This window comes from Raphanus sativus, chromosome 6 (genome assembly GCF_000801105.2).
Source record: "Raphanus sativus cultivar WK10039 chromosome 6, ASM80110v3, whole genome shotgun sequence".
Lineage (NCBI taxonomy): Eukaryota > Viridiplantae > Streptophyta > Magnoliopsida > Brassicales > Brassicaceae > Raphanus > Raphanus sativus.
Window position 1 is genome coordinate 44,255,884 of NC_079516.1, and position 12,606 is coordinate 44,268,489.

Genomic DNA, 12,606 nt, shown 5'->3' on the forward strand with positions numbered 1-12,606 from the left:
CTTTCCCATGTGAATGAGTCCTTGAGCAATATGCGCCTGCATGATTGCGTACCACTTGAGTAGAGTACACATTAATTTCAAAAAGAAGAAATTTATTACCATGGGACAAAAACAATAAAAATGAGCTGTTCGAGAAACACATTACACAGAACAGAAGACTGGTCTCCTTGTTATTATAGCTAAAAATGATTCCGAAGCATACGGGCTAGGCTTGCGTTATTAGTTCCAGCGCCAATCAGTTCCAATGATAAAATTGTTGATGCATGCAGGAGTCAAAAGAAATATTAGTACCCTCTCAAATTATTTAATTAAACTACTGGACATTCCCAGTTCCAGCATAAGCACAAGAACGAAGTGTCTGTTAGTGTTTTAGCTTGACCTTAACTTCAGTTCTTAATCTGGTTTGTTCTAACTCGTTTCTTGTTCGTTTGTATGCGATACTGAGAAATCTAAATGCAAGAAACACAATATTGCTTACCCTATAACTTCGTTGTCTATTATTAGAGACAGATCAAAACTCTCAAGCATACACTAGATTAGCCGTGACTGAGTACAAGCCATCAAGTAATCAAGCATGTGCTTCAGGCCGGTATAGTTAAATATATTTTAAGGGCCAATTTGAAAAGAAAAATCGGTTGGTTCAATTGGTTTTAAGCAAGTCGTTTGTTCAATTTGTTAACATGTGCAATTTTTCATCTCTACCAATTTTACCAAATGTTATACTACAAGGCCAAAAAAAAAAAAATGTTTCTAGATCCAAAAAAGTCAGGCACGACCTTTCTTACTAGATTCAGCATAAAAACTCAGTAATGATCTCAGAGCACTTGCATGCCGCATTGGTCGTTTCTCTGTAAATCTCTTAGAATAAAAATGAAAAATAATTAAAAGAGAGGAAAAAGTGAAAAGCTGGTCTCTCTGCAAGAGACTGTATCAAATACTGTATATTAGAAACAAATTCTACTGGTGTCATGTTTTAAATGACTAGATCATAAAGCAATTTTAATACTATTGTTTTCTTTTATATTAAAAATACATTCCAAGAACATCATTAACGGTGAAAACTCTTCTTAAAATATCTGATCAATTTAATATTAGTAGTTTAAGTTTTATTTAAACAAAACTAGAAAAAGAGAAGATTAGCCAATGACAAGAGAACACGTACATAAAAAATTTCTAAATCTTTTTTTGGAGAATATGTGTAACAAGAAGTGTTGGTCTAGGGCTGGGCGTTCGGGTACCCATTCGGGTTTCGAATTTTCGGGGTCAAAGATTTCAGCCCCATTCGGATATTTCTAAATTTCGATTCGGGTTCGGTTCGGATCTTTGCGGGTTCGGTTCGGGTTCGGATAACTCATTTAAAATGTTTTTAAGTTTTCAAAATTCATTATATACTTTAAATTTTCAAAATCTATAAGAAAGATAATATATTACATATAAATTTTCATAACATATATGTCAAAATACCTTAATTTAACATATAAATTGGTTTTCTTTGAATATTTGGATAAAGAATCAATAGATATTTAACTATTTTGGTGTTTTCAGTATACTTTAGCTATTTTAAACATTTACTTTTGACTATTTGCATATATTTTCCGAGTATTTTGGAAAACTTAAAGGTATCTTATATATTTTTAATATTTTAATATACATTATATATAAAAATAATGTATATATTTAAGTATATAAATTTATTTTGGATACATTCGGGTATCCAAAATATTTCGGTTCGGATCGGGTTCGGTTTCGGCTCTTTAAATACCGAAATTTTGAACCCGTTCGGATATTTAATCAATTTCGATTCATGTTCGGTGCTACTTTTTCGGATCGGGTTCGGTTCGGTTCGGTTTTTCGGGTTCGGATTTTTGCCCAGCCGTCAAGTTTCTCTCCTACTTTTTATTTTTTGCAACATATTTTAATGAGTAGAACCTCGTTAAGATGCTACCACCACAATTAATGAGTTTTTGACCATTGAGAATGCTGGGAGAGAGTTTTTCTTATATAATGTATTAATGGAATATATATAGTACACAAACATTGAGACATCTTTGTTGGAAGAAAAATAGATATGCTTATATATATATGTGTTTTACAAGGTGAGGGTGTAAAATGAGATGCTAGTAATAGTATCCGCATGCATATGAATGGTGAAGAGAGAAAGGGACCATTCAAATTTGAAGGAGACGAAAGAGAGTGGTCACAATTGGAGAAAGAAGAGGTTGTTATGTTGGATTTTACGTTGCCTCCATGCACTCCCTCTCCTTATCTAGTGGTCCTCTCTCTCTCTCTCTCTCTCTCTCTCTCTCTCTCTCTCTCTCTCTCTCTCTCTCTCTCTCCTCATTATTTTGTATGTCATTTTTGTCTAGCTTAACTCTATCCCAAACATATATTATTGTTTTATATGGTCAATCACAAAAATGCAAAATTTATTTTTCGTTCCATGCAGTTGACTGAAATTTGTAACAGAGGAAGTTCAGTATTTTTGTACTGTTAGTTCCATCATTTTTATCATTTGGATTGTTATTACTTTAAATCTATTTGCAAAACCAAGTTCAAAATAAAATCACCACGCCTAGAGAGGAAATATATACATGTCATTTATTTGGGTTAGAGTGTATTTAGCACCCTATATATGAAAAGGTCTCCTTATTAAATGATCCGAGACGATCAAGAAAACAGGCTCTTAACTCCGAACACTCAACAAGGGCCATAACTAAAACAACCCTTGGAAAAAAAAAGATACAAGATTTGAAAGACATGTCGTCGAATTTTTGTTGGTTCGGCTGCCTCGGGCGCTTTTCCGTTTCAGGCACAAGGCGCGGTCGGAGGAACTTCGGAGACACCGTGACGGTGAAGCTCAGTCATAACGCCGTCAACAGCGGGTGGCTTCAATCCCAACGGAAGTGGCAGCCATGGCCTCGTCAATACATCTCCTATGGCTGCATCGACGCTCTCTTTTGACTAATTATAAACATAAACATGATAACAAAATAGTAAATACGAAAAGTCAGTCTTGACAACAACCAATACCCATTATGTATATATTAGGTTCTTACCGGATGTAAGTCCACCAGAGAACGAGAACCACCGTAGCCATGATCTTGTTTGTACACCGTATGATGTGGTGGCATAGCCTGTGGGATTCCGGCAACCGGCGGTGCTCTAAACCTCTACATAATCAGCATAAGAAGTACGATTTAAAAAAAAATATATAGGAGCTGAACGGTATATCTACGAAAATAATATTTGATAGTTGGCTCATTACCGTAGCTAGGGTCGGAAAATACGGAGCCGTCCCGTTGTGAACCTACATGCGGCAGAGTTCAAAATATACTTGGTGTCAGTAGTTGACCGGTTTATTCGTAAAGTTCTTGGAAGGAATTGGACTAAATTACTTTAATTCTGGCAAAAATTAAAAATATTGAAGTCTAGTTGAGTATTAAATAACATAAAACATATGATTAAAATAAGTATCTCTATAGAAACAAACTACAAATTATGTGTATATGCAGTGGCTGAGGTAGAGGAAGCTTTTAGGAGTGTCAATTTACTAATTAACATAAATCATAAGGGTCAATAAGCTTATTTTTGCAACATTTTTTCAGTTTTATTTTTCAGTTAAGCAAAAAAAATGTTTTTCATGAAATCCATATGGGTCAAATGACCCACGTCCCATAGTGGTGGCTCCGCCACAGTGTATATGGGAATGTATTTTAAAAGAAAAAGGTAAATGAATACTCACTCTAGGCCAGTAGGGGGTATCGGAGACCCAGAACGGTGGAGTAGCCATGGCATTAGACGGTGGAGGCAAGTGTTTGGCAAACATGTGCGGAATGACAGACTGATTAACTGTGGGATGTCCCCACACATGCAACGGTCTAAATTGATGGTGGTGAACCGTTGGCGACGCCACAGCCGCAGGCGGGGGAGGCGCATACCCGATAGTAGGTGCCGGTGCGATCCATCCGTTTTTATTCCGACCATTGGTATTAACTCCGGCACTGTCTAAACCGTAGATATGGCGTTTGCGTGTCCAATTAGCAGCTTCGGCCTCACGAGCTAGCAAATGTTTCCGATGAGACCTATACTTCTGGTAAACCATTTAAATAATAATAAACACTTTAACTTTGGTTTGCCTTTAAAATGAAATAATATATAGATGATGAAAGTATATGTAATATATACTTGGAGGTGGCTAGCGACGTTGTGACGAGTGAGGCAGTGGACTCCCATAAGCTCCAGAATACGAGAAGGAACAGCTTTCTCCAGTCCCAACTGTTCCACTGCCTCCACGAATCTCCTGTGTAGCTCTGGTGTCCAATCCACCTTCTTCGCACACATCCCAACAATCAATATATAATTAACCAATATTTTTTATTTATTATTGTAAGTTCAAATGAAAATCTTAATTTGTCAAAAGAAAAATCCAAATAATACCATTAGTTTTAACATATACAGAATAATTTTGGTCAGTAAATGGCGTTATGAACACAGTTTTTAATATGATTCTAATCAACACTAGAAATCATGTAGCCTCACTTTATACATACGTGACGACGTTCTAACACAGATTTTCTAAACATGACTGAAAATAGTAGATTTACCAGAAGATTGGCATGATATTATAAACCCGAAGGAATAAAATTCATTTAAAATATACGAATCCATTTAGATGATCGGTCCATGTATTGATATCTAGGGTTTATATAATCATAAATGATCATTACTAATAAATATTACCTTCACCTTTCGCTTCCCTTCGTTGCTATTGTTCTTGGAAGAACCAGAAGAAGAGGAATATTTCCTTTTACGGTCACTGTCACCGTCATGGTTCACCATCTTCTCCACCACAGCTGTCTCGTCATCGTCTCTTTTGCTGACGACTTCTCCAGAAATACCCTTTTTATTAGTCGTCTCCCCTTGACTATCAGTCTTCTCCGACGAGGACGAGGCGGAGAAATCTCCTGGTAAGATCTCAGCTGGGTCAATCTCCAAGTCAGGAAGCACATCTCCGGCAACGCCGAACAGATCGTCGAAGTCAATGATGTCAAGAAGATCGCCATGGTCAGCAAACTCAGGAAAGTCTCCCTCCGGGTTGATGGTGAAGCCACACGATGTCGCAAGGAACTCTGACTCTCCATCAAAGCAATCACCTCTTGCTGAGTTCCTCGCTGGAGAGAGAGCTAACATCGTTCTATCCTTTACTTCTTTAAGTTCCAACTTAAAGGAACCCGATTATATAAGATAGAGAGAAAGAGAGATATGGATATGTAGATGTATGTAGATAGTATTACATTAGAGGGCAAGACATGTTTGATAAAGCCTCTTTTGCTCTCCCAAAGCAATTATAAATCGAACAATTGCCAAATGAGAAAAGTTGACCGTTATTTATTTATATGATATATTTATAAAGAGAAAGAAACCCATTAAATGTGTATGCCTAATTTTGGAATTGGAAGGCAAGCATACATATTACCATATATTTTTACAGAAAATGATTATATTTCCTTATATATCTATATTTTGTATGTATAAAATTTATACGTTGACATATGTAAAAAATTAAAGAAAACATAAACATAGTCTTTCTTGTGAACCGTGTATAGAGTCCCAACTTGAAAGAGACACCAGACTTTAGCCCTGTTATTTGATAAACGCAATTTCTTGCGCCAGCGTCTCCAAATACTCGCATCAACTGCTTTGTGTAACATGGCTAACAATGATGACGAAGAGACACCAGACTTTAGCCCTGTTCTTTTGATAAACGCAATTTCTTGCGCCAGCGTCTCCAAATACTCGCATCAACTGCTTTGTGTAACACGGCTGACAATGATGACGAAACAAAAAAATGTTGGAATTGTGTAAGTCCATATCTAACTCTACATTATTCTATTAGTACTATATTGTCCATTTTAAACTTTAATGAAAAATTCGGACTTTTTTATATATTAGATACTATTTGTCTAATTTTTCAATGTGGAACTTAGTTTAATATTTCACATTTTTCTCTTCAATCTAAAGATCATATTCATCTCATATCCCAGAACTGATTTCCAGGATCTTCCGACTTAATTTCTGCCACACTTTTCATTCCTAACTCATAGGATACCATTCATCATTCGAAGGGTATTTCAGTTTTTTTTGCAGATTTCTTGTCAACCGCTCTGATACTAATTGTTGGGATTGTGTAAGTCCATGTCCAACTCTACATTATCCTATTAGTACGATATTGTCTATTTTTGACCTTAATGACAAGTCCGCATGGATTTACTTTTGATTTCTACCTTAAAAGATTTCGTATTAATAGAATTAGACTTCTCTTTATATATTAGACACTCTTTGTCTAATTTTTTTAATGTGAGATGATATTTCACAAAAAAGTGTCGCCGTAGTGAGTCGCTGGTGTGAAACTGACGTTAGAATTTCAAGCAAAATCTGACGCTGCGTCTAGTTTAATTAACACTGGCTTTAGTGGTTCTCTGCAATCTTGCTTTTAAAACAACAGAAATTACAAGGCTTTTGGAGACGCTGACGCAGCGTTTATCAAAAGAACATGGTTTTTGTAACTTTAGTGTAGTGTTTATTCGATGAGAAACCACAGTGTGTAATTTTAGTACTAAACCACAAATATTGCGTTAGCAATAAAATAGATCCATAAAATGACGGAAAATGCAAACACAAACTCAGTATACATGTGATTTAAACTTATACAGTATATAGATAAATTACGGAAAGTAAAAAGTTGGGTACGATTATATGTAAAATATATATTACGTTATATAATTAGTTTATATAAGATTTCACATTATATAATTTTGTTAGTGCATGAAGCTATTTGGGTTGCCTGTTTTGTTGGCAAAGGCAACCACGAAAATCGGGTTGCATGTTTTCAGATGAGAGAGAGATGTGGCAGATTGGATCAGAACCACAACTTTCACGTCCAATATCTAAATGTCGCATTTGTCTCTTTACCGATTTTGGTCTTTCTGTTTTTGATCTGTCACAACATTATTGATCCACTATATAACTTTTTTTTATAAACTAAAAAAATAACTTTCTAAATATATCCACTATATAACTTTCTAAATATATTATCTGAACTTCTTTAAAACTTGAATATCGATAAATGTGAAAACAAGTTGAATTACAGTAAATAGTTTCATTTGTTAGCACTGTTGATTTTACCACGGTTAAGTTTTTTTTTTTTGAAAAAAGACTTTTAACCACGGTTAAGTTGCTAAAGTGTATGTTGGAAATCACAAAATACTGGTTAATATATATGGATATATATATATATATATATATATATATATATATATATATATATAACTATTTGAAATCAGCACTTTTAATTATCCAACTATCACTTACGCAGATTTATTCCTGAAGTTATTATTGACTGCGCAAAATCAGATATTAAAAAGTCAAAATTAGTTATTACACAAAAAATAAATTATAATTAAATAAAATATTGATTTGGCTTTCAAAAACTTAGAAATCTTTAAAATTGCTGCTATCTAAGTGACTCCGAGAGAGAACAAGCGAATATTAGTGTTAAAGAAAAAAAATCATTTTCTTTATTTTCAGTATCAAATTTTTATATTTTCACTATAATTTTTTTTATATCATCGAAAATTATCTGAACTCGACGAAAATCTCTTTCATCATATTGCATAATTGATTTAAGAATTTATGGGTTTTTAAAGTCAAACCGATAGATTTTTCTAATTATAATTCATGTAATAACTAATTTTGGCTTTTTAATGTCTGATTTTGTGCAGTCAACAATAACTTCAGGAATAAATCTGCACAAGTGATAGTTAGGTATTAAAAGTGCTGATTTCAAATAGTTTTTTTTTTTTTTTTTTTTGCTAAATAAAGATTTCAAATAGTTGGGGATTTAAAAGCCAATTTTCCCATATATATATATAGGAAATTCGTTAGCATTGATTATGCTTAGATTGGACTAGCACCCGGAGATTAGTCAGAGATTAATTTCAAGTTTATTTATTTTTTAAATGAACATATAATTAAAAGTTTATGTATGAGATATCAGTAATTTTTGTGTGGTCTGGTGGTACTTGCGCTGTATGAAGTTCATTAGGTCATGGTTTAAATTCTTCCAAGATCCATTTTCGTATATTTTTCATGATGTTTAATAAAATACATTTTTATAAATATCTATTTTTTCTTCTTCACTAAAGCGTTTAGGGTTTTGCAAATATTTTTTTCACATTATCTTCCACGTTTTCATTTCAATAATGCATTTTATAAAATAATTTTATTAATTATAAATAATGCATTTTATAAATAACACATAAAGTAAATGTTACTTTCAAATAATATTTTTATTTTAATAGAGTAGATAGTTGTGGCCTGGTATCATTTAGAGAGCCACAGTATATCCATGGGGATTCATAGATAGAGAAATGGAAATGTCTAGATACTCATTTACCGTAGTCTCCGTTTCTGAATCTGAAGTTCGCGCTGACGATGATGTTGTTGAAGATGCTCTGACAAAAAGGACGGAATTGTCTCGTTTACGTATAAGTGGACATGCACGACCTGAATGGGTCCGCAAGAGTTACAATAATTGATATTGGTCGTTGCCATGTCACATGTGTGAATCTAATTCATACATATCTAGACATATATAAACTGTGGTTTCAAAACATTTTTTTTTCAGCATCACCCTTACTATCCCGTGACTAAATAGTTAAATGTTAACAATGGTTAATACGAGTATTTTCAGTGTAAAACTCTATTTGTTTTTCAAAATGGAGTAAAATTAATTATCGAATAAAAATGTTTCAAACTCTATTTATTTTCATGCCATAATAGAATAATGAACAAAAAAATAGATTATTCTATTTATCGAATACATTCCATTATATAATGAAAAACTGAATAGAGTTTGAACATTTTTATTTTATATTTATTTTACTTTATTTTGAAGAAAAAAAATTACAAAAATATGTTTAAACATGAAATGTCGTTGTCCACTAAATCATAATTTTTCTCCAAAAATGTCAAAATCTTATTTTCTAGATAAAAATATAATATTTGAGTTTTCAGCTAAAAACATAAAATTTTATTTTTACGTCAAAACTAACAATTTTTTGGGGAAAGTCTCCCTTCATGGCAAATCATAAATTATGTTAAAATCCCATTTTCCACCAAAAACATACTATTTCATTTCTGTAGAAAACGTAAAAGATTATATTTTTGTTAAAAGTTAAAGTTTTGCTTTATCATCAAAACGCAAAGTCTCAATTTCCATAAATTGATTTTCTACAAATAAATATAATCAAGTATTATATATATATATATATATATATATATATAAAATGAATTAGGATACCTGCGGATAATCCTGAATTACGTGGTTGCTGTGTTACCCTAATAGTTTAGGGATTTGTTTTTGAAATTTTCAGTACACTAATTATTTTTTGTGTTAAGAGAGGGTGGGGATTTTTTATCGATGACAACATTAACTAAGTTCGCAAGGGTTACAATAATTGATGTTGCTCGTTGACAGGTCACATGTGTAATTCCAATTCATACATATCCAGACATATAAATTGTGAGTTCAAAATATTATCATCATCAACCTTTACTATCTGACTAAATAAATCAATGTTGGCAATAGTTAATTGTCTCTAAGATACCCTAAACAAGATTTTCGTTTAAATAAAAAAAATATTTTCGTAGCCAAAAACGTAACAAAATTTCATTGTTTTGTCAAGGTGTTAAATTTTAATTTTCATCTAAAAACGTAAATTTTGTTTTTTTCACTAAAATATAACTTTTAAAATAAAATCTTATTTTCTCGTCATAAATGTTGTTTTTTTCTTTAAGTTTTATTTTTTCTGCCAAAAACATATATTTTATTTTGTCAAAAACATAAAATCTCGTATTTTGATCAAAAAGGTAAGTATCTGCTTTATCATCAAGAACGAAAAAATCTTACTTTCCAACAATGACAAAATATAGTAAAAATTAATATATTTAATTATTTTGTATATTAATATATACTTTACTTGAAATAAACAAAACAAGTAATAATAGACTAATGACGAATTATGATATCCCATTTAACTCTAAAATTGCATGGTTGCTGTGTTACCCTAATAGTCTAGAGTTTTTGGAATTTTCATAGTAATTTTTTTTTCCTGGGCAGATTATTTTAGGGAAAAAATTTCATTAGAAAGTTGAAGTAACATATAATAGCAGCTTAATGAAGACGTGGTAAAAGGTTTTCCCTTGGTCACACGGCAAGTTTGGAGATTGAGCGAGAGGATGGTCGTACGTTGGAAGGTGGTGAAAATAAAACCATAGATCCAAGGATCTACTCCCTGGTGCTCTACCATGTGAATAATCTCAAAACAAGATAGAGTTGTGTCTTATTGAAACATAAACTAAAGATAGCTCAAAGAGCTTTATTGAAATGAAAAGAACATAATGGAAAAGACTTTATAGGTTGTCTGCAAGAGATTCAAATGTTCTACTGATGATTCATAAAGATGAGAAGAGGCTGCTAAAATATAAATGGGTCCGCAAGCGCAAGGGTTACAACAATTGCTGTTGCTCTTTACAATATCACATGTGTGAATCTAATGCATACATATCTAGTTACACATACTGACATACACAAAGCGTAAGAATTAAACTGTGAGTTCCATATACTTTCATAATCACCCTTACTATACACACGTACGGCTCTACCGCGCGAGTATATAGAATAATGTAAGTTCCCAGAGTCAAGTTATCTCTGTGTGAGTTAAATAAAGACGGAATCCAAAGAAAACAGGATTGTGCTAGGAAATTTCAAGGTTTTCTAAGGTGTATTAAAACACTAGCTAGTTTATATTTGTAGGTCATGACATTTGAAGTTGTAGGCGATTTAGTAAAAAAATAATAATTAAAAAGAGTACATAAATTTGAAGGTTTATGTCTATAGAATTTTCTTCAATTTTTTAAAAATTAGATGCTAGTGTTTCATTTGGCTTTGCCGAGCACTATCAATGTACATATATCGTAGAGGCCGATAAAACAGAATTCAAGTATCATATATGATGATAATATATACTGAAGGCTTGATTGGGAAATTGAGTATTGAATCTATATGGAGACTAGAGAAAGAAAAAAAAAATACATATATTTTGAAATTGGTATAGGAGAATTGACAACCCGTGGATGTAAAGGGGCCACACCCACATGTGACCTGATAAGGACAAGAATGGAAATGACATCATGTGTGCTTGTAATTAATTTTTAAAAATGAAGTGCAACTTTCGTAAAAGGACTACTGTCATTTATTATGATGCCATCGATCATCATCTTTGTCGCTGCAAATAGCCTATCATATCATACGTATACTTACTTATACGATTCTCATCATCGGGTTATATATCCCGCAAAAAAGGTTTTTACCCCTAAGTTATAAAGCGGAAAAATGGCCATGGCACGTACTTATTCGATTCTCATCATCGGTTTATATACCCCGCAAAAAAAGTTTTTACCCCTAAGTTATAAAGGGGGAAAATGGCCATGGATTTAACCACACGGATATGGTCAAGTAGTACATAAAGTTTGAAAAAATAATAAGTGTTTCGGATGTTGTCCAAAAAAAAAAATAAGTGTTTCGGATTCAAAATCTACTACTTAAATATATTATCATATATGTGGTCAAACAGCATGAATCTTCTATATAGAACAACCGAATTTGTTTGTTGTCAATGGACCGACTCCCAAAATATTAGTCGGGTTATCGGCTTCGGATGCTTTCGAATTATATGAAAATGGCCATGATTTTTTTTTTTTCAGTTTCTCGTGAAAATTGGTTGGGAAAAGCAATATCCTGAATTAGTTAAAGAATGAATGATAAAAAAGCTACAATTATGAACTATCAAGTTTAAAATTAAATTGCGTCATTATGTATTCATCCTAAAATGATTAAATTACATTTATCGTCAGTTTTCAAATGATATTCCCTTTTTGACAGCATAATAGATTTTAGTTAGTTAAGTATCCGAGTGTTTTTACTTTTATTTTATTTTTTCTGACATCAAGAGTGTTTTTATTTATTTATGTTTACGTTTCCATGCTTGACTGTCGACAAAAAAAAATCCATGTCAATGGCAATGAATGAAAAATTATTTAATAGAAACACGAACGTTTTGATCCCTGCCAAATTTTGATAGAAATGTGTCACACTGCTGGCCCATCTCGGCAAGGGACAACAAGTGCCAACCGCGTGAGGAAACTTAAATGCTGGTTAATAGTCTCTTTGTATATAGTTCCATGAATTTTAATTCTGTCACTCTTTCTTGTTTTTTTTTGTTACTGAGAAAATGGAATTGGGTTGAAATATACTATGAGATACATGTATGTCAGCAAAAACTCGTCCTCCCAAACCAAAGCCGATTTATAAGAAACTGTTATATCCAATAATTAACTGTTATTGTCACTGTTATATCCGACGATTAAAATAATATTTTGGTATATCAACTAAGTCTTTAAAAAAATCTATTTTGTTGTGGATGTGCTTGTGGTGAGAAAACTTTTGTCTTCTGTGTGTTCAGCTAGCTGGGACCATGATCTTGA

At 32.6% G+C, this 12,606-nt stretch overlaps 1 protein-coding gene across 4 annotated transcripts; it reads right to left on the reverse strand.

Annotated features, from left to right (window-relative positions):
- Positions 1–2,577: 2,577 nt before the first annotated feature.
- On the reverse strand, positions 2,578–5,373 carry LOC108806677 (transcription activator GLK1). Of its 4 annotated transcripts, none has more exons than XM_018578846.2 (6): positions 4,747–5,373; positions 4,186–4,326; positions 3,743–4,090; positions 3,266–3,307; positions 3,057–3,170; positions 2,578–2,961 (listed from the first exon to the last, which is right to left on the reverse strand). In XM_018578846.2, exons 1-6 carry the CDS (start codon positions 5,188–5,190, stop codon positions 2,806–2,808), a joined length of 1,245 nt encoding a protein of 414 aa, XP_018434348.1. In that variant the 5' UTR covers positions 5,191–5,373; the 3' UTR covers positions 2,578–2,805. The 4 variants fall into 4 exon arrangements, with proteins under 4 accessions (XP_018434348.1, XP_018434347.1, XP_018434346.1 ...); XM_018578845.2 differs by having other exon boundaries at positions 4,186–4,329; XM_018578844.2 differs by having other exon boundaries at positions 4,741–5,373.
- Between the last annotated feature and the right edge of the window lie 7,233 nt (positions 5,374–12,606).

What these genes read in the sequence shown, in the direction of transcription:
- LOC108806677 (XM_018578843.2), bottom strand. Translation starts at nt 5,190, where the DNA reads ATGTTAGCTCTCTCTCCAGCGAGGAACTCAGCAAGAGGTGATTGCTTT. An exon ending in ACGTCGCTAGCCACCTCCAA is followed by an intron (nt 4,091 to 4,185) that starts GTATATATTACA and finishes ATGGTTTACCAG; the next exon opens with AAGTATAGGTCTCATCGGAA. An exon ending in ATACCCCCTACTGGCCTAGA is followed by an intron (nt 3,308 to 3,742) that starts GTGAGTATTCAT and finishes TGCCGCATGTAG; the next exon opens with GTTCACAACGGGACGGCTCC.